The sequence below is a fragment of the Aulonocara sp. 'chitande type north' Nkhata Bay genome, linkage group LG16 (genome assembly GCF_057382095.1).
Source record: "Aulonocara sp. 'chitande type north' Nkhata Bay isolate Kocher_YH1m ecotype deep benthic linkage group LG16, A_spYH_male_GT1.1, whole genome shotgun sequence".
Classification (NCBI taxonomy): domain Eukaryota; kingdom Metazoa; phylum Chordata; class Actinopteri; order Cichliformes; family Cichlidae; genus Aulonocara; species Aulonocara sp. 'chitande type north' Nkhata Bay.
The window spans coordinates 22,167,194-22,193,364 of NC_141359.1; the positions used below are offsets into that span (position 1 = coordinate 22,167,194).

Genomic DNA, 26,171 nt, shown 5'->3' on the forward strand with positions numbered 1-26,171 from the left:
AAAATATTGTCGGGCATAAACCGGTCCGTGGCGCAAAAAAGGTTGGGGACCGCTGCTTTAGGGTCTGTCTCTACCAGCTTTGCACATCTCACAGCCTCAGAGGTTGTCTAAGAGAATATTGGGAGCAACAACACCATGAAGTCCAAAGAACACACCAGACAGGTCAGGGATAAAGTTAATGAGAAGTTTAAAGCAGGCTTAGGCTACAAAAAGATTCCCCAAGCCTTGAACATCCTACGGAGCACTGTTCAAGCGATCATTCAGAAATGGAAGGAGTATGGCACAACTGTAAACCTACCAAGACAAGGCCGTCCACCTAAACTCACAGGCCGAACAAGGAGAGCGCTGATCAGAAATGCAGTCAAGAGGCCCATGGTGACTCTGAACGAGCTGCAGAGATCTACAGCTCAGGTGGAGGAATCTGTCCATAGGGCAACTATTAGTCGTGCACTGCAAAAAGTTGGCCTTTATGGAAGAGTGGCAAGAAGAAAGCCATTGTTAACATAAGAAGTCCCATTTGAAGTTTTCCACAAGCCATGTGGGGGACACAGCAAACATGTGGAAGAAGGTGCTCTGGTCAGATGAGACCAACATGGAACTTTTTGGCCAAAATGCAAAACGCTATGTGTGGCAGAAAACTAACACTGCACATCACTCTGAACACACCATCCCCACTGTCAAATATGATGGTGGCAGCATCAGGCTCTGGGGGTGCTTCTCTTCAGCAGGGACAGGGAAGATGGTCAGAGTTGATGGGAAGATGGATGGAGCCAAATACAGGGCAATCTTGGAAGAAAACCTCTTGGAGTCTGCAAAAGACTTGAGACTGGGGCGGAGGTTCACCTTCCAGCAGGACAACGACCCTAAACATAAAGCCAGAGCAACAATGGAATGGTTTAAAACAAAACATATCCATGTGTTAGAATGGCCCAGTCAAAGTCCAGATCTAAATCCAATCTGTGGCAAGATCTGAAAACTGCTGTTCACAAACGCTGTCCATCTAATCTGACTGAGCTGGAGCTGTTTTGCAAAGAAGAATGGGCAAGGATTTCAGTCTGTAGATGTGCAAAGCTGGTAGAGACATACCCTAAAAGACTGGCAGCTATAATTGCAGCAAAAGGTGGTTCTACAAAGTATTGACTCAGGGGGCTGAATAATTATGCACACCCCACTTTTCAGTTATTTATTTGTGAAAAATGTTTGGAATCAGTGTGATTTTCGTTCCACTTCTCACGTGTACACCACTTTGTATTGGTCTTTCACATGGAATTCCAATAAAATTGATTCATGTTTGTGGCTGTAATGTGACAAAATGTGGAAAAGTTCAAGGGGGCCGAATACTTTTGCAAGCCACTGTATACAGCAGGTAAAATAAGTACAGAACAATCCATCCAACCCACAGATGCAATGAAATCAAACCATAGATGTCCATAAAATAAAGTTATGTGTAGCAATGAGTAAGGAATTATGGTATTGCAAACATATTATGTTAATTGTGCCAAAAATACACTTTATATGAAAGCAAATTACATGAAATTTGCTTATTTACATATAATAAGTGCTACTATTGTATGTAAATATGTATGGTTAACAAGTTTGTTAGACCAACTGTTATAAAAGAAGAAATATTTTGGAAATCTCAAAAAAGCAATTTATTAGGCAGATAACTGATCATAACTAATAATAAAGTTTTTATAGCCAAACGTCTCCTAGAAGAATATACACAGCTTGCTGCATAATTAATATAATATGAAATCAAAGTAACTGTAAGCCTTAGATGCCACATAAAGGAGCCACAAATGTCCCTTCTAGTAGCAGCCATAACTAAGTAACCGTAAATGTAGTTAAATCTTTAAAAACTTCTCCACAACATGGAAGTAGAACAACAATCAAATTCCCTGAAAACATCAGTACAAATATTTATTTCTTCATTTTTATTTTATTTTATCTTTTGTACAAATGTGACTTTGACACCGCTGCATTAATGTTCAATGTTATGCTGTATAAAAGGAGACGGGGGCAACTCACGACCTGTCAGCTGCATCACATTTGGACATTTGGGAAAGCGATCTCTGTGTTTTCTTCTTTTCTGTTTTTACTCAGTTTCTTTCTCACACACATATGCTGAAACACACAAACTTGAAAAACCGCACATGTATGCTGAGCACATCCTAAATATGTCAAACCAGGCACGTGTGTAGTCGTACAAGAGAAGGTATTTACAACCACCAACACCCCTAAAGAGTCCAAAACAAAACTACACCCTCTGTAAGCACAGTAACACTCTTGTAAATATAAACTTACAACACATCAAGCCTTATAAGTAGAAAAAGTTTAAAAAATACACATCAAATATCCTCACTCATTAACAGCTGATGCCTAGAACAGTGTTCCAGTAGTTGTAGGCAGGTGGCAGTAGTGAGACACCCTGATGTCCAATACTGGCAGCACAAATACTGATACTGAGTTGAGTTGTTCACAGTAAGTTATTACTATTGTTTTTTTTGTTTGTTTTTTTAATTCTTGAATGCTTGCAGTATGAAATAATGCAATATGAATTTTGGAGTGAGCGATTCATTTTGTACATAAAGTACTTAATGTTTTGAAATTCTTCAGAAATCTGATTTTAGGTAATCCTTTAGGTTGTGTGTTGCATTAAGCTTGTGGCTGATTATAGGACACTGGCCAACAAGATTTACATTACATGGAGCCATAATAAAAAACACAAATCGAGATGAAAATCAGGGCCATATGTTCTGAAATAATACAGCAGTGGGTAAAATTTTACTTTACCAACTGGACCATCCCAGCCTTGCCGTATTGGTCTATTTGATTCACCTTTGCTTTTATTGTTTATTTTATTTTCATTTGCTGAACACGGGACAGACTTGACTGGGGAAAAGAAAAGGGAGAAAGAAAGAGGGAAAGATGAAACATGAAATATCCTAACAGTATTCAGGTGTAGCCATCCGCACAACTCTGGATTGGATAAGTGGTAAAACATTTTTTTAATGGATATTAGTTTCTTTATTTAGGTATTGGAGCTGGGACAGGCTCCATCGCTCCCACAGTAGGACAGTCAGGTTTCTATATTTATCTGCTTTAATTCTTTTTATAATTTCTGCTTCACTGTGCAAATACATGGCCCATCCGATTGGCCAGGACACAACAAACCTAGCTGTCTCTCATCAGCTAAGTACAGAAATTCTAATTTATGACACCTTTTTATAAATGAAGGCCAATTTTAATGTTTTTTTAATATTAATTACTATGTTTAACAAATCAATTTATTTATGATTTTTCAGTCTTCTTCCTCTGCTTTTTTTAGTACATGAGACTTCTTTGAATGATCTGACAACTACAAACACGTCTATCTACAGTCCAATTATCGTAACAAGTACAGCGCAGACAGACAGGGTAAAAAAAAATGTTTGAAATGATAAAAAAAAATCATTCAAGTGATACATGATTTTGGTATAAAAAGTCTGTAGGGATAAAGTATTATTCACGTATAAATACTGTACATACATTTCCAATACAAGACAATTAAATAATAACTGCTTAGACTGAAAAAAGAGAGGTTCAGTTTATATTAAATGTCTTGGAGAGAGACAGACCCCAGTGTACACTACGATAAAAACCACACTAACGCACACATTTGCATTCTTAAAATCTCAAACGCTCCTATGCAGGCACGCACCGGCACATGCACGTAAAGGAAGCTAAACGTTTGTGAGGGTCATCTGTAGTGCATAGAGACATAACTGAACTGTGTTCTGCAAATGTCACGACAGAGGACATTTCAGTGCATTTCTCCTCATTTTGTGTCTTTTATCATCTTTCAAGACTCCTGGGACAAAGACAAAGACATAAATACTCTATATGTGAGAAAACTACATAAACATAGGTACAAAAAACAGTACAAAAAGATATTTCTTGAAAAAATTCAGTTGGATAACTGCAACAGTTCTGCAAGTCCAGAGCAGCAGCGCTCGTCCACTCTGCCACTGTTAAACTGAAGTTTCTGATTGGAGCAACAGTAAAAACTTGTGCGACTTGGGATCGATGTACTCTTCGGTCAGTCGGATATAAGGGATGCTCTTGATGGTGATGGCTAAGCTAAAGTCGAGACACTTCAGAAGGAACTCTGTCCCCTGTTTAATGCCGCTGGTCACAGACGCTTCGCTCACTAAGGTCCACTGATCAGCCATCCAGCGCTCGGGGCCGTACTGCAGGGTTGGACCAGGCATGAGATAAGCCTCAAGGAAGGCCTACGCACACAGAGAAGCAGCTGATTATATCAAAGTACCCACAATGAAAAACAAAACAAAATTGATGTGTAAAGACAAAACTTGGGATAACATCTATATGGCAAGATTAACTCAATTTATTAATCTCCTGACCGATGAAACCATTTCTAATGTCAGTGAACCAATAAAAGTTGACCTCATGGCCCTTCTTGAATGACAGCTTGCCCCTCTTTTAGTTTCATCATATGATAATAAATTAATTAATCAATAAAACTGAAATTAAATGGACGCACAAGGGGGATTTAGCAAAGAATGCATACAAAACTAATAAAACCTCTTTTCACTGATGTGACACGATTAAGTAATGCTTCCATTTACTTTCTGTCTGATAGCTGATGTTATTTACTCAGTTTGAGTCACAGCTTGTTAGACATAAAAATAAATGTCATTACAGCCTTTCTTCCACCTCATATCACCCATACCCATATCACCCCATCCTTTGCATTCTCCTCTGCATTTCCTCCTTCAATACATCCATAAATCTTCTCTGTGAACTTCCTGTTTTCCTCATGATAGCTCAATCTTCAACATCATCTCTGTCCAGTATCCACTATCCCTCCTCTGCACAAGTTTTTGTCTTCAAACCTCTTGATCTCTTGCCTCTAGCTCCAACTCCTGTTTGTTAGTGCCACCATCTCCACCTCATTCATCACAGCAGATCTCATTAACATCTTGTAAACCTTCCCTTTCACTCTTTCTGCTATCCTTTTATCATAAGTTACACCTCTTGGTAAACACCGCCTTAGTGCAAAGCTATTGACAACAAATCTGACCTTAGGACTCATGTTATTGACCAGGCAGAAAGCAAGATGCTTCTGGATGCTCTCCATGCTGTGGCAGTGTTGCCTCCTGGTGGTGCGGAGGTACTTCTGCAGGGCCCGAGCCATAGAAGGAAATATAGCCAGAGCTGCCTCTCGCACATCCATGATGTCAGACGGTGTTGCACGCTCATCTTCTTTCTTCATGCGGCGGACATGTGTGAAGGCCTCCTCAACAGCAACTACCAGCCTGACAGAGAAATACCACATTGTATTTGGCTATATACAGTTGTTTTTACTGATCATTGAGCAGCACCCTAATGTTAAGACAGATTAAACGAAACTGCAGACGTATATATCTGTTAAAGTAAAGGTATTTAAACGTACTGTGGAGGACTTTCCATGCAGTTTTTTAGTCATCAAGTTTACATAATAACGTGCATAGCTAAGTGCTTTCTCACAAGCCTAGTCCTCTTGACAGTTTTTTTTTAACTACACATGTGCATGCACCAGCCATCCCAGTATGTGCAGCTTCCCAAGTTTGATTTCTACTTCTGTGCAGAATCTATGTGGAACCTACGACAAACCATGTGCAAGTGGCTAACACTAGATTTATAACAGTCCTGTTGTGCCTCTGTCGCTTCCAAAACAGGAGTTGGCGGTAGGGTTTTTCTCTTCAAGTTGATTTATTTTCTTCCCAAGAAGAAGTAGCCAGAAACACATAGAGGTAAACGGGCCATTAAAGTTTGTAATGGGCTGGCATTAACATGTGCTGTGGTTGCATTTCTAGGGATGTGGATATGTGGCTACAGCGTAAGTTACAGAATAACTGTGGTACAGATTTAATGCAGAATTATTAAGCCACTGTAACAGTGTGACACTTTGCTCCCATGACTCACCTGGCTCTACGTTTACGGACTCTTCTTTCATAGTCGGCTTCCTCGTAGTACAGCTCATTGTGGGCGCTGTCTTTACGTTTGCCGGCAGCTGTAACCATAGCCCGTGACTGATTTCCATTACTTGGCTGAGCCCCTGCTGCATTCCCTGGGGCTGTATCAGAAAGAAAGGACAGTAGTAAATTGGTTAAATCAGCCTGACCTGGGAGGGCAGTCTTTAACGGGCCAGTCCCCCACCAGTGATTAATGGACAGTATCTCAATCTGAATGATTGAGGGAAAACTCATATTGAAGGACAAATTCAGATCTTATTATTAGTGGTGTAAAACAGCTGTAAATCAACCTTCCCAGCCAGTATTATTCCCATTTTATCCTCCACTTAACTGTGAGAAAGGTTTGATAGTTATCTGGGTAGTGTCGCCAGTCTGAATCACAAAACATTCTTAATTTTAGCACTGAGAAAAGAGGCAATTTCCACTGGAAGCATCCACATTTCTACACACACTCTGTGATGCAGAAACCTTTTTATTGGGGGTCTGGATTAAATATTCATTATTTTACACATCAAAGACCATGTGTGAATTTACTGGTTTGTGTGGCAAACCCATAAAACTAATGGGGCTTATATAGCAGTATATTAGAGATCCTGTGGTGTCACTGAGGCGGAGTAAGATCTGGTCCATATTCATGAAGATCACTAAATCTGGGGGTGGTTATAGATGGTAAATGCTGCAGGTCAGACAAGGATATAAATTATTAATCTGATCTGCATGGGCGTATGTTTACGCTTGTGCATGCAGGTGAGAAAGAGAAACTGAATTTAGTGATGAAATATGGATGAAAAATCCTCCCAGTGCGAGTACTGTGGAGCAAATGCAGTCAGATCATTTGCAGAAGAAGCACTGTAGACACTTTCCAATGAAAATAAGAGTAAACATCCTTATACATCCTGCCCTACATATTTGTACTGTTTGTACAATGAGAAGAGTGACTGACTGGTATAGCGTGAGGGAGATGTGTGGGAGTTGACGACGGAAAAGAAAGGGGAAAGAACGAGCTGGAGACAGTGTGAGCAGGAGGAAGGAGAGATGTGGGAGTATTTGAGAAATGAGCGTTACACTGATGAATTATTTAAGGCTTGGAATTCCACGGCCGCCTAGAGACCCTTCCATTGCACTTTGATAGGAGAGGGGGTGGGGTGGATGAAAAGCACTGTGAGGACACGGTATCCAACATTGCTTCCCTGCTTTATACATCAACAAATCCAGCGCTGCGCAGCCAGTGGGAGATTAATAGGTGTTGAGTGGAAGACCCTTTTAACTCCAGGAAAGAGTGTGATATGTGGCATTACAGGATGTGTGCAAGAAAGTAATATATCAAGAAAATTGTAGCATTTAGAAGAGTGCTTTTTTCCCCTGCAAATTCAATATATGCATTATGTCAGAGAGGGACGCTTCAGAGTGACGCTTCACGACTGAACCGTGAAATTAGTGTCTCCCTGTGATGGTGAGGGCTTTTATCTGTATTTACTGTCAAAACGGTATGTTCTCAGTTTGTTTTTCAAAGCTGCTCATTGAAACCAGAGTATCACAGAAAGCAGAACGAGGAGAAGACAGTTAAAACAAGGGAAAGTAACGGTATAAACTAAGGGACATCAGCAGAAATATTACATGCGGTGCACAAATAAATTAAAGGAACACTTTTTATGCGAGTGTAGCATCAAGTCTAGTTGATTAGCAGGGCGGGTTGTTAATCAGTTTGAGCTGCTTTGGTGTTAATGAAATTAATAACAGGTGCACCTGTTGTTAATTTCTTCTCCTCTTTTTAAGAAGGAACAGGATGAACACTGCCAGAGCTGCAAAATGATCTCCAGCAGGGTATGGTGTGAAAATGTCCAAACAATGTGTCTGACCAATCAGAAACAGACTTCAGAAGGGTATCCTGAGGACCCGATGTTTCTACGTGAAAAACCCAATATATTTTTAAGCAATTTTAAAAAACAGCCAGATGTAGCAAATATGACACAAATGAAAATTCATATATGGAAATTAAAATGTAATTATTATTTGATGGTTCAATAAGCTCTCCAACATAAAAAACGTATCTTACAGGCTAGGCAATGGGCCATGACTGCTACCAGTGAAATCCTCGGACCCACTGTCAAACCCTGTGCTGGTGCAGTGGTTGCTGGATTCCTCCTGGAGCACTACAATGTCAAGCCCCATGTGCCAAGAGTATGCGGGCATTTCCTGGACAATGAAGAAATTTATACCGTTGACTGGCCCCCATGCTACCCTGACCTAAAGGACACAATAGAGCACCTCTGTGACATCATATTTCAGTCCATCAAACATCACCAGGTTGCACCTCACTGTCCAAGAGCTCAGTGATGCTATGGTCCAGATCTGGGAGGAAATGCCCAGGACATCATCTCTTTCCTCTCATTAGGAACATGCCCCAGTGTTATCAGGCATGCAGGGGACAAACAAACTACTGAGTTCCATTCTGCAATGTCATTTTGGCAAAAGGACTAGCCTGCAGCATGCTTTTCTTTGAAACTTTTATTCTGGGGTGACATAGAATTCAGCCTTCTGTAGGTTGAGCATTTTCATTTTCATCAAACGATGTGTTATCTTTTATTTCCTAACACATTACCCAGTCCATGTCAGTATAGCTTCCCCCCCCATTGAGATCTGATGTATTTCCAGAGTGTTCCATTAATTTATTTGAGAAGTGTAGTACAGGAAAAAAAAAAAAAATTGGGACATATGAGGCAACTAACCGTCTACATTGTAGACCTTTAACCCAGCCAGGTGTTTGGCAGCTCGGTGTTTAGAAGCAGAGAGAAGGGCCGGGTTATGGAGTGGAAAATCTCTGTAGTAATACTCCAAAATGGACAGAGCGGCCCTTTGAATGCTGTGTGAGGCAAGAGAGAAAAGAGAAAACTTAAAAACAGTACAAGACAGTATAAAATCCCCCTGAATCTGGTGAACGAACAGCCCACTAAACAGTGATTGAATTACAAGATAATGCTGTCATTTAGAAATTCAATTAAACAATTTGAGAACAAACATTAGCACAGATGTGATCTATTTTATTTAATAAAATCCTCTTAATGGCCAAACTTTTGCATCTACATTACCAACGATGCACCTCAATCGCCGACAGTTCAGTGGGAGAATCTGTTGTTTTATGCCTCAGTGCAAGCATCTGACAAAAGATGAGCAGGCTACTGAGGTCTGGTGAGCTCACTACTTTATAATCCCTCATCCCTGGCTTCTTATTTTAAAGATTTTATTTTGACTTTATTTGACAGAGAAAGATTTTAATTCTTTCCCCCCATAAAGACATTTAGCGACCTCTCTTGTAAAGTTAAAGACACCTCAATATATGTAAAAAAAGACGTGGTTCGACTGTCAGAACAGGTTTCAGTAGCTCTCAGTTCACTCAGTTCAGCAAAGAGAAAAAAAGGCTTACTGCTAGTAGGCATCCAAGTGGGGGGTAAAGAGTTAAGAGGGACTCAGCCTTTATACAAGCTGCAGCACTGTACCACGTGAGCTGCTGAGAATTGAGTCATCGACAATTCAATTTTCATATTTGTCCTCTTCAACCAATGAAGACTCAACTGACCTGACATGAAGCCATTTACAGTGTCACCATGTAAGCCACCACAACCAAGTAAGCCATATAAACTACTGGAAACGGTTAATGTAGTATGAATCCTTTTCTTTCTCCTCCGCAGGTCTTAACCTCTTGTTTACCATTCCACAAATTAGGAATTGGAAGAACGCCCATTATTAACCCATTAAACTGTTAGCCTCATTACACAAGCATAAATAGTAATGTCTCCTAGTCTTGTCATAGTAATAAACTTGTCCAAAGAAGAAACAAAGACAGTCATATGACGAGTCGCTTTTTCTCATCTCTCCTTTCCGAACTCCTAGAATAGCACACTAGCCGAGGTCACCGTAGAGTAACTCAATTACTGCCTGTGCCTGTCTTCCCTGTGGCCATAAGCTTCCAATTACACAAATACATCAACAAGGAGAGTGTGGCTGAGCACCGTTGTGTACTTACTGTGCACAGTACAGAAAGGTTATATCCGCATGCGAAAGTGTGAAACTTATCTATGTCGGTCAGCCTTGTGTTTGCTTTAGGAAAGACACACAAAGCTAATATGGTGCAACTGCAGCGTGCTCACCTGAGCTGTCCTATGTTGTAGTGACGAGTCTCTCCATCTGTGGAGCGGATGACACACACGCTGTAGCAGGGCTGGAGTTGGCGGAGTTCCAGAAGTACGACTGCCAGGTAGTGAACAAACAGCTGGGAGTCCACGAGGGACACAGCAAACTGGACGATGCCGTGGTAATCCTCATCCTGCTTGGACCACACCATGGGCTTAATGAAACTTTCATTCTCATTAGATAAAAGCTTAAAAAACAAAACAAATTACAGCTTTATTTAAGACTAAATGAATTAGATTGAACTAATACTCGGCTACATGCAAACAACATACCATAAAAAACAAAAACAATATGTCCCAAAAACCGAATCAATCAACCTTTATCTAAGAGCCATTTAACACCATTAAAGCAATAAAGGAAATAAACTCGGAAAAAAATTGTGTATTTGCATGTTAACTATTTGTTAAATGATCTAAAAAGATTGACTGATGAAAAAAAAGTTCACTGCTTAATGTGCAAAATTAAGAAAATACATAAATAAATACATAAATAAATTAAATACATCTCAAACCCACCTGAGCATCAAGGATCCGGACCCCATAGAAGAGCCAATAAGACATAGTGAGCAGGAGTGTGAGTGTGATGAGGAAGGCACGATACACACACACTCTTGGCAGGCAGGCCCGGTTGGGTCGCAGAAACAAGGCCCAAACAGCTACCAGGAGGATGAGGAGCTTGAAGGAAATGGAGAGGAAGAGCCCCTCGCAGGCTGCACCACAGACCTGCAGTCTGTCGGGCCACATTACTGCTGGTAGAAGCAGGAACACCAAGGGCGTGGCGAGCACCAGCAGCCCCACGCATGAGCCCACAGCCAAGGGAAGGTAACGGCGAAAGCCTTGGGTCCGGTCTTGTATTCCTTTCCCCAGGCCTACCACCTCCTCCTGGGAAACACTGAGCTCTGACGTTCCTGTGACAGCGGTGGTGGTTTCTCCCCAGTTATCATCCTGAAAGGATGTAAAGGAATACATGAAGGAAATCTGGGTTTCATGCCACAGATGTACATTTGGGTCTGCTGTATTGTGTATGCTGTCAATTAAAGTATTTACCTATTTCAGGTCATTTATTAAAAGACTGCAAAAGTCTTGGGAAGTTTGCCTCTATACACCAAAACTGGAATTTTAATTAAAGATATGATAAATTTCAGGCCTTCTTTTTTAATTTAAGGGGTTTAACAAAAAGAGTTACAGCCATTTTCACTCATAGTCCACCACTGTCAGAGGTTCAAAAGTAAAAATGATGTATATATGCATAACAATGGCTAAAACTACTAAATAATACTTTTGTTAAACCCCTAAATTTACAACTAAAAGTCTGCACTTTGAACACATCTTGATGATTTGACTTAAAATCCAGTGTGGTGGTGGTGGTACAGAAGCAAAACTCCCCAAAAATATGTCCAAGCTGTATGAATTGATTTGTTTGTGGTGCTAGGTAGATACACTGGGTTCATCAGCTTCATAAACAACATCCCAGCAAACACTAGTAAAACAGCAACATTGTGAAACTGTCAGACTGTCAGTCCCTCTTTTACTGACCTAAGAAATATTTATAATATTGTAAGCGCACGCGTCTTTGTTTGTTATTACACCAACTTTTGATTGACAGTTAGCTGAGACATCAGGTACACAGACTAGTACAACTAATGTTCTTGTTTGTTTTGTCAGTGATAAAAGGATGCATCACTCTCATGTCCACAACTAATGTACACAAAGGACATCAAGCAGACACTGCCACCACATTCACTCTTTTTTTTCAACCATAATAATGGGGTGTCTTCAATATTTGTTCAAACAACAAAATATTGCATATCATCCAACATCAAAATGTTTGATGGATCCTTCCATTGATAGAGCAGAAATGAGCTGAAAGACACTAAAAATGCTGTGGAGGGCCAAAGGGGGAAAACAGATTTGGGTATATGTGGGTTTACTATTTCATAAGATTCACACAATCATTTGGTTCACTGTTTATCCACTGAGTAGATCTTTAAAATGGATTTTGTTTAATGCTTTGGACACCAAACAAATGTATGAGACTAATATGTCAAAACCTGGGCCCATAAAATAACATAAGTTGACAAAGCAGAGTCAAATGATGAATGTGAATCAGACAGACAGTGCTTCCATTTTCTCACTGACTCCTTTCTTGGCCCACAAAGGCCCCACAGAGCCTATGCACCATGAATGCAGCACATCCTTAATTTTTTTTCTTTTTGAGCAAGTCAATATAATGGCAAGCCTTTTAAATTCTGTTTGAAGTAATAAAGGATGACAGGATGTGCATGCAAGCAAAAGCACACACACACAGCATAAGCCAAAGCTTTCCATGCCCATCATCACAAATTAGTCTGTTTTTTTCTTCTTCTTAACTACCGTGGTCATTTTGAGCATAAATATTTCCGACAAAGAGACACAAAGAGAATAAATTAGTGACAAGTCTACTCTAAAGAGACATTTATTTTTGTTTGCCTGCCATTAATTCATGTAATTAGCCATTCATTGTGCTCCAGAGTGTCACTGCATTGTACCTCCCGACAACCAATCAAAGGAGCAGCAGCTGCAGCGAGAGGGATGACGGCTGGAAAATTGACAGGCTGAACAGATAAGCCACCCTGGCTTCACACACGTGTGCGCACACATCCACCTAAGCACCATCAAACAGTGCTTAGATCCACACTGAAGCCACATGAGCCTCATGGAGCTGCTGTTAGCAGCACAGCTCGTTGTCATATACTCTTCACCTGTCTAGAGCTTGTGATTCCAACTATATGCAAGATCCTTTCCAGTCTATTAAAGTTAAAAGAAGCCTAAGTGAACCCCGCTGGAAATCTGACTTACTTTGCATATTTTACAAATTGTAATATAAATATGAATTTTGCTTCTCCAGCACAGCTCACAGCCAATTAGCTTAGCCTTGCTGGAGGAGGAGGAGGAGGAGGTGGAGGAGGATGCCAACGGGAGCCAGAAGATGAATGAGCATGATCAGAGAAGAGGGGGGCAATGCCGCAGAGGGATGGCAGCAGGTTATGAGCAGAGAGAGGAGAGGTTGGGCTGGCGTCCTGAGTGTGTGTTTGCCAGACTAATGTGAGAAACAAGAGGTCAGCTGTGCACCGTAGGTGTAACATCAGCTTCATTTAGTGCCAGATCTCATTTGTATTCAGCCCACACGTCTTCTTTTTTCCCCCTTAGTTTCTTTCTCAAGCCAACCCCCCACTCACCAACCTGCATCTGTGAACAATCAATGTCATTCCGCGTTCCACTGTGACAAATGAACAATTAGGAACACAGAAACAACATCTTCCTGTTTGAACACAGATGCTGAGTAGTCACTTAGCTAGTGTCCAATTTTCTCTCATTGTTGTTCTCTAATCTCACTAATCTGGTGTTTTTCTTATAAACCCAAGAATGTTAGTCTTTCAGTCATAATTCTGAAAATTTCAAAATAAACCTCTTCTGGCACACTTGAGAAATGCTCGGTTGTACAAAAGATGGCTAATCATGGGCTTATGGGATTAAGACTTAGCTCAGAATTTGTCATTTTTCATACTTGTGCTGTATGCATGTTTTGTGTTCTGGTGAACAGCCTCTACCTTTAATATTTACAATCAAAAGCAATATATAGAGTAACTTGTGTTAACATTTTGAAAGGAAAAGAAAAAATAAGGAAAAGTAAGCATAAAAGAGGTTTGTGCAGTACTTTTTCAACACTGGGTGCTTGACTGATCTTCTCATGCAGCTCTCTGCAAAAACAAGAAAAGAAAAGCTTATTTCCCAAAATGCCAAACAATTTCTTTGAACCCTTTGTGATCACAGAGAACAGGAGGAAACAGATCACAAACAGAGACCAGACTGTCTGGGCACCTCCTCTTCACCAGATGTTGGCTAAGAGGCACAGCTTTGTTTTTATTTGTAGAGATTTACTCTGTTTTATTTTCCACTTATTTAGACATTGAAGTGCAGTTGCGGGTAAGAGATTAAAATGTGTTGGCCAAGTGTGTCTTAGTGCACTAACCACTTAAGCATATACATTTTATATTCTATATGCGAAATGCATGACTGAAACATTTCATTCGTCCTAAGGATCCTACTGCAAATGCTTTAAGGCTAATGTGTCATTTAGAGGGAGAAAACGGAGCATTATTGAGTGAGCTAATATACTGCTAATACCTATCATTAAGTCTCAGTGGATTCATGCAGAAGATTAATGCTAACTAATCAGATCAGAAAGAGAAAGAAACCAGGAGAGACTGACACAAGGAAGGTTATAAAAGCAAGAGTGGTAGGGCATGACTGCCGCCTGCTCCCTTGGCAGTGTTTTAGTCTTTTTATCTGGCAGAGGGTGAATATGGATTATGCCACACAACACAGAAAACAGTCTGCCAGCTACAAAGCCTAATCGCTGAGCAGCACTAGCTTGGGTGAAGGTTAAAATAGGCTTTGTGAGACACACACAAAAAAGCTTCAAACGCCTGCCAGGTTTCCTTAAATTTACTGCATTCCTTTTAGGAGAAGGAGCTTTTGTGTTTTTACCTCACATTACATGCATTGCTGGTGTAGTAGCTGTGAGTAGGTGAGTATTTTAGAAAAAGGGCAAACAAACAAGTTTATAAAGCAAGACTACCATACGCTATGGTGTTGCTACAGCTAACACTGTGAGGAAATTGAAACTGCTCCCTCTTGGCACAGAGTCACAGTGTCTAACAAAGCAGCATGGCCAGTCTCAGTAACAGATTCTCAGTGACTCACTCTTACACACACACACACACACACACACACACACACACACACACACACAAACTGTGCTCCAAGACCGTATCCTTATGTCACAGGCATGCGTGTAAACATGGAGGATTATTCATATCAGCTTTCCTCCAAGTGGCGTTTGGCCGGATGCTAATGCTAATCCCAGTCTGTGAGAATGTTTCCTCTGCACTGGAGACTAGTTAGTGTTAATATGCGGCTCCACCATCTGACAAAGCTGCTCTAAAAAGCATGGGTTGGAGTGCACCGTGGTTGACGGTGTTTGCGGTAATGCTGGTGCTGCCACTGGTGTATGGTGTGCGGACACAACCGTCTGCAGGGGTACTGCAGTACAATAGCAGATTACCTTACACTGCTAACAATGGATGCAGGCTAGGAGCTGACAATCACATGCCAGTGTGGAATGTGCCTTTCCAGCCAAAAGGGGATGCTGAGCAGAGATAGCAAAATAGGTCAGACTTCTCCAACATGGTCAGAAAGTCAGGTTGAACGCACGTTTATTTTCCAGTCACATTAAATGTTGCTAATATTAGGAACGTATATTTTGTCAAGGTAGCTTGCACTACTGATACAATGCTTTTCTGCAGCTATTTTAAGCATGCAAGTTGCACAATAAGCCAATGAAAAATGCACTCATTTTGGGTTACTATGTATTTCAAGTGGGTCAAAGACACTGTAAAGGCAGCCCCAGGCTAGCAATATCTTTAACTCGTCTTCAGGGAAGAAGGTGCTTTCTTTATCTCTCTCATTTTCTTCGTTTCTGCTTCTACTTTAAGCTCTATTTATCTTTCAGTACAGTTTGTGCGATTCTCTGCATTTAAAGGAACCCTAATATTTTGGAAAATAATTTTATTCAGGTGGCAGTTAGCTTAGCATAAAGACATATTTATATATATTTACATATATTTTTCTCCTATGTGAAGCTTCTAGAAAAGCTTAAATGTAAAACAAGGAGTTGCAATCTCACAGTGATGATAAGACCACAGGAGGTCACACTCCAGGCTATCACTTGGCTAATAAAAGCACTCTTGTTTTCTGCTAAGCCAAGCCAACCAATTGCTATCTACGTGCAGACTGGAGGCATGTATCAGTCTCCTCATTTATGTCTTGTTCATATTGTGCTTGTTTGGTGAAAGCTGTTGATATATTTCAGAAACCAGTTGGATATAATGCTGTTTATGCTGTTTAGGGATATTCCTAATTATCCCAATCAGTACCACATAACATTGCTGTTTACAGATATGTAGAAGCTGTAACTGAGATCTCTCACTCACTTTAACATAAAACACACAAATCTATAATCCATGCACATCTATATGGAAGCTTTTTTCTGCCACTTAAAAAAATGCCAGGATGGGGAAACCTAAAATTTTGTGATATTAATTGTAAATAACACAATGTAGGGATTAAACTAATATATTCTTTTAAAAGCAGCATTAGCCACATCTGGTTATAGCTTTGGGGCAATATTTCACATATCCATATTGCTAATATACAGTTCCAGAAGATGTTTTAATAGTCATTTTTTTGAAATCCTGCTGCTCAGAGACAGGAGGACGCATAAGGTTTAGATGCCTGAGGCGTATTACGCTCACCAGGCACTGTCAGCATGGAAAAAAATCGCATTAACTCATCGTTTGAATACTCCTGTTGTAGCAGCAGAGGGACCGCAATGCATGATGGTCTCAGTGCATGGATCTAGTGTACATTGTGATGATTTTAAAGCACTCTGTGTGGTGGAGGACAGTTCAGAATTAGAACAGCACTACAAAATGGCTAGTAGATGTTCCCAAAATAGCCAATAATCTCTGCAAGAAAGAAATAACTCCTAAATATCCACACAGTATTATACTCTAATGAATCTTTAATCCTTGAAGCCTTAGTTAAATATCTGCCCTGCATTTTAAGCCTCATATCGCATCATTTTGTGTCTACACAAACCTATTTTGCTTGTAGCAGCAAAATCAGCTTTTTGATGCTATACTATGCCTTGATTTCAAAGCCATTAGGCATTACAGTCAGTATGTAGGCACACACACACACACTCACACACACAGACACAGTAACGAAACACTGTCTGTACAAATCCAGCCAGGCCTATAAGAGAGATGCTAATCCTCTGACCTATCTGATCCCTTGTCGCCATTGTTAGCCTATCATGTGTCGGTCAGCCAGCTGTGCGAGGGCGAGTTTATAAGGTCGGGACGCAAAGTTCATGCATGGATTACTGGGTCTTGCTTTTTCTGAAGGAAACTGATACTAGCTGCAGTTTTAGTGTGCTTTCCTACAAAACAATGTGCATCTTTCACAGTTTCACTGTTGCTGTCAGTTTTCAGTTTAGAGTTACTCCAATACCTGCGCCTCATCTCCTTGTTCTGCTGCAGGTGTGGGCTCTCCAGGCAGCGGTTCTCCGTTATGAACTGGGGAGTCTTGGGAAGGGGTGTCGGGGGGATTGATGACCACAGATCTCTCCGAGCGGCTGCTGTCTTTACTGCTGCTGGCTTTGTGTCGCTCACGGCTTCGATCTCTGGAAAGTGAGAACAAGCACACATGGTGACCACTGGGATAATACAACAGGAAAAATGTACCGATATATAAGACTGAAACTGGAGCCTAACATATCGTTATTCAATGATTATTCTTTACTAATTAAAATGGAAATGAATACTAATTAAAATTAAAATAATGATCACTATACATGTCTATATAATTTCTTTAACAGAAATGTAAATTAAACAACCATTTCGGTTCCCTATTTTCCATTCATTAAAATGATTCAGCTTGGGATAAGTACCATATCATCAATATACACACAAAATAAGAGCTGAGACAATAAGCTCATTAATTTATATCAATAAAAATAATGAGCCAAAATGTTTTATAGTTTATTCTTGATGATTATTTGTTTAAGGTGAGTCCAAGAAGACAAAAATTCTAGTTTCTAAAATGTGAAAATGTGCTTCTTACTTAATAATTGTTCTTAATATTTGTGAGGTTTGGACTCCTTATTGGACAATCTTTGGCTTCTGGACCTTGTGAGCAGCGTTTTTTATCAGCTCCTGACATTTTATAAAATAACTTGTTAATTCTTTATTAATCAAAAATCAAGAAAATAATTTGACGGTTTCTCATTAATGAAAGCTCGTAAACAGTGAAGTGCATTAATACTCCAGCAGACAATTATAGGCATCAGGAATGAGGGGGGAGATAAACAAATGATTCTCTCGTTTGCAGAGCACACAGACTCAATCACTGAAATAGGTTAGAACCGCTCAGCTGTGACGACCCTAATCCACAAGCTCTGTCTGTCTCAATCTCTCGCTTGTTCTCTCTCTGCAGTTTCTCGCCTCATTATTTCACAACCAACATGTGGCCCACTCAAACGGAAGACAAACAAAGCTACAAAATGTTCACTGAAGGCATTCCAGTAGCCAGGGAGTGGGATACAGCATGTGATCTGGAAGAAACAAATTCCTGTCATGGGAGTGCCGGTTAGACAGATACAGCAGAGAAGTAGACAGTCAGATGGAAAGGCTGACGACAGACAGGAAACATACCCATGCCGGTTTGATCTCCCGGAGCGACTGGAGTGATAGGAGTAGCCAGAGTGGGTCGACTCCGTGTCCATACCGACGCAGTTCAGAGACGGTGATTGGACAGGGGGATGAGGAGAGACTTGCCGTGTGGCAGAGAGGGTAACTTGGCAGCAGCGCTCAGGAGGACAAATGGGTTGCTATAGAGACAGGCTTCAAAAATCCACGACGAATGACAACTATCTTTGATTGCGGCTTCAGTGACCACATTGACCTGAGGGACAGATAAATAGCACAGTATGAAGGATGCACCAAGACATCAAACAAACAGAGCATTAGATATGTGCAAGAAAAGCTTCTGCATCTCTGATTCTCATCATTCAACACATTTACAAAGCAGACAGATTAATATATTAGCCATTGTGCTCTGCTGTGTTGTGGGTATATACTTCAGATTATCTATGATTAATGTATTAACCTGGGATATTTATTCCAATCTAACTTGATATTCAGCACACACACTACATGTGTTACAACATCCCCTTAACAGCAGCGGTCCCGGTTCAATTTTTACAGCATGCCACGCCCTACTATCTCCCCCAATATTTTCCTATCTCTCTAATGTGTCTCAAAGACAAGCAAACATGCAAAAAAACAAAAACCAAAACCCCAAACCAAAAACCTTTCCTCTGCAGTCGTTATAAGTTTGCCCTGAACTTGGAAAAAGTGCATTCTGTACCCTCTGCTTGGAATTATTTACAAGACGCACTTTATTTGGAAACTCTGACTTAAATCCAGCCATTCGAATGCCACATATAAAACATGTTTCATGAAGAAGCTTTTACACAGTCTTTCTGTCTTTTTACAAGTCTTATTTTATTTCTGTTTGGATGCGTGTTTTTATAGCTTGTGCCTAAATACTGCCTTTTTGGCTTGGTCTCGCTTGTAAACCACCCCCCAAAAAACATAATTATGCATCTCAGGAGAAACAAAAACATTAAGGTTGTATAAAAAAATATGGAATGGCACAGACATACATTAAGAGGTGCAGGTAACAAAACAGAAAATAATTAATGTCCCATGTTAATGTTAAAAATGCCCACTTGTATGAGCTCTTAACACTCATTAGGATTAGGTTTTCTTTCAGTTACATTCTTAAAAAAAAAAACCCTTCAGTAATAGAAGAGGCTAAAAACCCCCAAAACCCAAGTATTTTAAAATAAAACATTCCCTTTGTCAACGTACAGTTTAGACGTACAATATAGAGAAAACCTGCATATTCACATAAAAAGAGCACATTCAGGTAGATCATTTAGTTCTAATCTGTACTATAATTGATCTCATAATAACTGCATTTTATTTGATAGCCAGTGATTTGGAAAAGAGAACTCTCTCCATCCTGTCATTATTAACAGGAGCTGAATCTGCCAGACTCACTTCCTGTGAAACAAATGTGTGATGTATGCATGACGATCTCTCACCAAGCATTCATTTAGACCTCAATCTCAACCCTGTCTGTCTCCCAGCTGTTGTCCTGACAACCACCTGCCAGTCAACTTCCCCATCACCATCTCAATTTACCAGCTGAGACTATTCTTCCCATCACTTACAGGCCATTTGTTATCTCTACAGCAAATGATGCATACTAACACCAAAACAGCCCATTCAGCATATTAGGATGTGAATGCTCCAGAGATCGTATTCTGAAGGGTTAAGAGAAGACACTGCTGTGCAGCAGATTTCCATTAAGAGGGTTTAAATGGTTTTTATTTCCCTCAGCTGCCTATTCCATTAAAAATGTTATACAGTACATATAAAGTCTGTAAGATTAATATTGCAACCTAAAGAATTACTTTTGTCAGATAAATACAATCTATATTGTTGTTCTTTGGGCTGTAGACTGGCTCCATAGTGTAGTGGGTTACATGTTTGCCTAAATACATAAAAAAAATCCCTAGTTTGATTCTGGGAGAACCCTTTTGGGGCTGCGTGGGGAAGTGCATCCAGTGCAAAAACTCTGCCAAAGCAAACATGTGGAGCTACCTGCTGTGCTAACCCCCTGTGAATAAGGAAACAGTTGAAACTAGTGCAAGACTGTAGTGTCTTTTATTACTTTAGACATCAACCGTGGAAATGTCTGTCTTACATAAAACTACTCGTGGCAAAGTTTTAGGATTATTTTGAGCAGTTGGAAAGAGATAGTGCTTAACAAGTGCTACTCAGTTTCAATTCATTCAAGAACAAGTGGACATTTTATCCACAGCTCCCATAAATCTTGATGACACCACAGCCCAGAGGATTATTATGTAAATTTGATTTTGGGATGAAGTGTCAGTTTAAGTTGGGATGAACCAACCTGATGCAAAATGATGCCCCAGTGACAAAAAAGTGCAATTTCTCAGAGCGTGACTCCATCAGTGGAGGCTGATGAATGCTGAGGGAACATAATGTTGAACAAGGCAGAGCAGCACTTACAGAGAACGTCAATAAATAATGCACTTGAACACACTGTAACATGCTACTCACAGAATCAAAGTCAGTGGTGCAGTATCAAATTTTAAACACAAGCCTGACTTTTAACAGGATTGTCATATGTCTCATCTTCAACCCACATCCGGAGCGTCCGGTGTTACCTTGGCAACACTGGAGGCAGGAGGCTCCATCTAACAGCAGTAATCAATCTGCCCTGCTGGGCCTAAATTTGTGGATGCACTTAAGTGCGTATGTGAGAGTGATGTTGGGGTGAGGCACAGTGAGAGGGCATAAAGAGGAAACAATAGCCTTCCATCACACCCGTCACTCGTGTGGTTAACCGAATCCCGCCTGGTGATTTGAATAAAATCCATTAACCCCCTGAGTGCTGATCTCTGGGCGTGTGGCAGTGGTATGTGGGGCACAGGGATCCCACTGAGAAGCCACTCATCCACAGGACGAGCATGAAGAGGCACAGTGAACCAGGCCATGTGGAAAATCGCAGCCACGGGGTAAGAAAAACTATCAGTTACAAGCCAACGATAACTATGAATGAAACATGCGGGGATAACAACGCGCATTAGAGACGTGCGCCTGTCTGAGCTTCCTCCGAGACTGTCCCAAAAATGCAGTACTCCTCCGAGAGGGAGCCTGTGCGGAAAATTGACTCTGCAGTGAAACACAGTTGCATCACTGCAGACCGTTCTGGTTGGCTGCACCGAGAAGAGATTCACCAAGGCAGAAACTGACACTAATGTAAAGCAAACATTCGTTAGGGTGTTTGTTTAGTGGAACGAGGCTGATGCACAGTGGGAGCTACTGTAATTACAAATGGTCAGGCTCAGGGGTGCACGCACACCCGCTCTTATGCTCCTATTGAGTAATTTTTTACTCCTATTATAAAGACAAGGCATAAGCACACTTTAGTCTTGCAACAAATAAGCATGGGGCTCGTTGAGGAAAAGCTGCAACGTATGATAAGTAAAATGCACTGTAGCATTTTTCCCACTGCTGATTCAGCTTATAAGTATAACGTGAGATTTTGACTGTATAGTAATTTGCCCTCTAAACTGAGCTGAGAAGGAGGGGTGTGGCATTGAGATTCCATTAAGGTATCCAATGCAGTGCTGGCAAATGAAATGGCACAGATGAGTCTCATAGCTCAACCAGGGCACATGCTGAGGCCTGGTTACCATGGCATCTGTGCCCTCCTCACACCTATTAGCTTTCATGCCTTCCTTCCTTGTTGTGCACCCTGCCCCGGTAGCATTATGCCATAATCTTCCAGATACAGCAGCTGGTAATCTGATGAATTTCTTGTATCAGCTGTTTTGCAGCTTCAAGGCAAACAAACTACAAAACTCCCATCTACTGTTCAAATATACAGTGGATAGTAGATTTCTGGATGGATATCAATACAGATGTTCAAAACCGCAGTTTAAGCACATTTAAATGCCAATGTAAATATGTTTTTTGGAAGGTAATCATATGTTTTAAGGTGTTTCAGATATTCATCACGAGATCTTTGCGAAATTAATGTGACACTACAGATAAATATTGGCCACCGGCATGGGTAAATGTCATCTAATTTACTTGTATGAAGACATATGGGTCGATATCAATGTTGGCTCACTTATGGATCAATACCTAACACACAGTAGGTATATTAGAGCCTCATCTTAGCTTAGTATAAGCTAAACCCATTTCATTATTGATTCACTGTTATATCAGATCACTGGTTTGCCGGAATTGAGAGCAAATGCCAAAAACATTTCATTTACTGCCATATAAAAACAAGCCAAAAGCCACATTTTAGGACCTGAAACAACCAAGGTGTATATTATATTACTGTTTTAAAATGCATTCTTTTAAAATGGCAGCAGAAACAACAAGTCCACACATGCACAGGAATAACACAGTCCACTAGGCTATGTGAAACCTCTCTGAAATCAAACAAAGGGTGACAGAGTGTGAGCCTGTGTAATATATAGTGGTTAATATCTTAAATCCGTTCGTGGACTACAGATAACCCAGAGGAACTGCTGCTCATTAACATATTACATTACCACTGGGCTAAAATCACATAAAACTGAGTCAAATATGCAAGTCATGACACTCCCTTAGAAACACCCCCTTTTTTTTCTTCTTATTTTGTGCCCCTCACTGCCAGGATATCTGACGTGATCAGGAGTGTGTTCCTGTGTATTTTTCCACAAGTATTTGCAGAAGCAAACCTGTGACCTTTCAGTGACTGGATATAGCTACTCCCACCCTGCTGCCCATTGTAAAAGGAGAAAGTTAAGACCTGACACAGTTCTCTGGAATGCAAACTTTAGTCCCCTCTGATCCGCTCATGTGGAATTAAAGAGAAGTACAGTAGAAGAAGAGAGGGAGGAAGAGGAGGGTAGTGCGGGCTGAGAGGGCTGTTGAAGAGATACCTTTATGTAGTGCAGGGCCTTTATGTCTCCAAATGCACAACTGTAAACTATACTGTAATATATTGCGCACTACCCCATGCTCCTCCATTACCTCTCTTTAGCCTAAAGGTAGCTCCAGTTCTCGTTGCACTTCTGACACACTGCCCTGTCGGGCACATTTAAAGGAGAACAAAGGCCAAAGCCTTGCCAACATCACTTTTGATCATGCATGGGAAGAACTGATAGCTTCCATGGGTTGACTCATCTATTCAGGGAGGGTTCCCAGGCTGGCAGTGTCCTCAAGCTCTCTGCACAGGACCCATCAACACTGCTCAATAATAAATAACTGTAGGTGCTACACGGCTTCACTGCAGCATCATGACTCTGACCGACAGAGAGAGAAGACACGTGAAACTGCTCCAGTCACAGTTAACACCTCATCCAGCTGTGTGCTCTCCAGACAGCTGCTGCTGCTGATGGAGACATCTCCAACCCCGCTTTTAATATAAAGGCTACTAGGTCGCACAGAACAAGGGGAGCCACTTCTCTATTACACAGCTGCAGCTTCTGTTACAGCAGATCTCCTTTCAGTCTCGCCCTGAACCCCATTAACCACACAAGACTAAATCACTTCAAATAAACCATGCAATCTGGATGATCGGCTCAAATAATATGCTTACATAAAAAGCGATACTAATGTAATAGAAAAAGGAAAGTCATGAGCTCCAGATAAATTCGGGTTATGTGGCTGCATCTGTCTGGCGAAAAGGAAACCATTTTCCCACGACGGCAGCATTGAACTTCATCAGTGATTCCTGCGTGCTGGTGTATCTCAGGATTTTTTTTTGGCAAGGGCAGCCAATACCCGGTGTGATGAACATCCGTGGATTCGTTTACCTACCTTTATCTCAGAAGCGTTTCATATTCCTTCACCTGCGTGTCGGTGTCAGCGAATCTGCCGCCGAGGAGCTGCAGCTGTTCCTGCTGCTGTGAGGCGCGTCTGCACGGAGAGGCAGCTCACAGGATCCTGGCCATTGTGGTTCGCAGGACCAGAAAGGGAGGCAGCATGGGTGTACAGCACGCTTTTACAGCGCGTTACAATGAGTATTTTCCGCTCTGGCCCGCAAGAGGTCGTCCTTTACGACTACTGTAGAAGGGTCAGGGCCGTCAGTGAGTGTAACTGATGTCTAAATGTGATTTGCTACTTAACTTGACATTTTTTCACGAAGAAGCTCACGTGGAACTTCTCTAATTAGAAAATGAAAAGATTAAGCCCCGCCCAAACGATCCTATAGCTAACCTGTAGACTAAAATAGCAATTATTATTATTTTGTCATTATTGATAGATGCGTTTGAAGCCAGTCATGTTTCGCTGTGCAACTGAACACAGTATATAGTATAGTGTATGCACTTTTTTATACTACACGTCTCTGTGAAAACGTTGTAAATTGAAGACTGAAGATTTTGATGGGGAAACTGACAGATTACTAAGAATAGGACTACATTTTCTGTCTGTTAAGGGTGTCTTTAATAGCATAACAGAATTAAAGAAATATCCAGAAATATCCACCCAGAACCATTTCAGTTATTTTACCTATGATGAGCAACCCGTAAGGATGGCCATTACTCTGAAGATAAGGGTTGGATCTGTTTAACTATGATCATGGTGAGACCTTTGTTAATTCATCTCATACTTTGTCCTTATCTTTAATTAACTTGTATGGACTTGCTTTTGCAACACATCAGCTTAACACATGATATTAATTATAGAAGAAAGAAGGCTTAAAGGTAGGGTTAATAGGGGCTTAACACCTGCACCTGATTGTGCCATCTCATTAGTGTCATACCAGGGATGCAATTTCTATAATAGTTCGAGGTTCTGGTGTCATAGCTGACACTTCCAGGGCCCTGGCGCCTCACCTCTGATCTCTGCAGACAGAAACTGTCTGTGGGCTCTGTAGTGGATAAATTGCCAGAGGAAATTCCATCACAGGTAAGTGACAGAGACTAAATGTAGAAGGGAACGTGCCACTTTTCACTGTTATTAAAAGAACCAACTTTGCAATCTGAAAAAAAAGTGAGATTTTCTTGATCCCCTGCACAACAATAGCAGTAATCAATAAAATACAATGGTGCTAGTTTTTACTTAACTCCTGACCTTGAACACAGCAGTTGACAGGAGATACATTTAGTTGTTTCTCTCTTGGGTTTTTAAATGCATCACATCTTCGACAGGCTGAATTTCCCTTATGGCGAGACTTTTTCTGCATGGATTACACGGTAATTAAAGCATATGCTATTGAGGAATCTCCAGATGCTGCAGAACCTCTTGAGATATCTTATTAAACAAACATTTCTCAATAGCTCAAGATACTCAAAACCCGTATGACAACTATGATGTCAAATATGATCTATATAATATGATAACAAAAGATTTATTTGGGCCTGCTCGATAACCATATTTTAAAAACTGACATCACACCACGAAGAAACCGCTTACCGTATATGTAGTTCTCTACAACGCCAGCAGAGGGCGACGTTGCTCCTTTCAAGGAAAAATAAACTGGAATGAATTCTGAAATTTACAAACTCAAATTCGAATACATGTGCAGGAAGAATTGCATTAAACTTATAATTACATTAAATATATTGTATCAAAATTATGTGTGTGATCAATAAGCCCTTGTTTCACCATTTAACCAACATCTCTAAACACACACAAGCTTTATGCTTCTTTGCCCTATTTGCCCCGAAATCTGACATTAAGCTGAGCCCCGTGTT

The 26,171-nt window shown here is 40.7% G+C and overlaps 1 protein-coding gene across 1 annotated transcript; it reads right to left on the reverse strand.

Annotated features, from left to right (window-relative positions):
• Positions 1-1,223: 1,223 nt before the first annotated feature.
• LOC147311484 (vang-like protein 1) lies at positions 1,224-24,458 on the reverse strand. Its single transcript, XM_086266000.1, has 9 exons — positions 24,292-24,458; positions 18,526-18,775; positions 17,324-17,495; positions 10,724-11,152; positions 10,166-10,341; positions 8,747-8,880; positions 5,968-6,118; positions 5,084-5,318; positions 1,224-4,271 (listed from the first exon to the last, which is right to left on the reverse strand). The coding sequence occupies exons 2-9, from the start codon at positions 18,594-18,596 to the stop codon at positions 4,011-4,013; spliced, it is 1,629 nt and encodes a 542-aa protein (XP_086122126.1). The 5' UTR covers positions 18,597-18,775; positions 24,292-24,458; the 3' UTR covers positions 1,224-4,010.
• Positions 24,459-26,171: the final 1,713 nt, after the last annotated feature.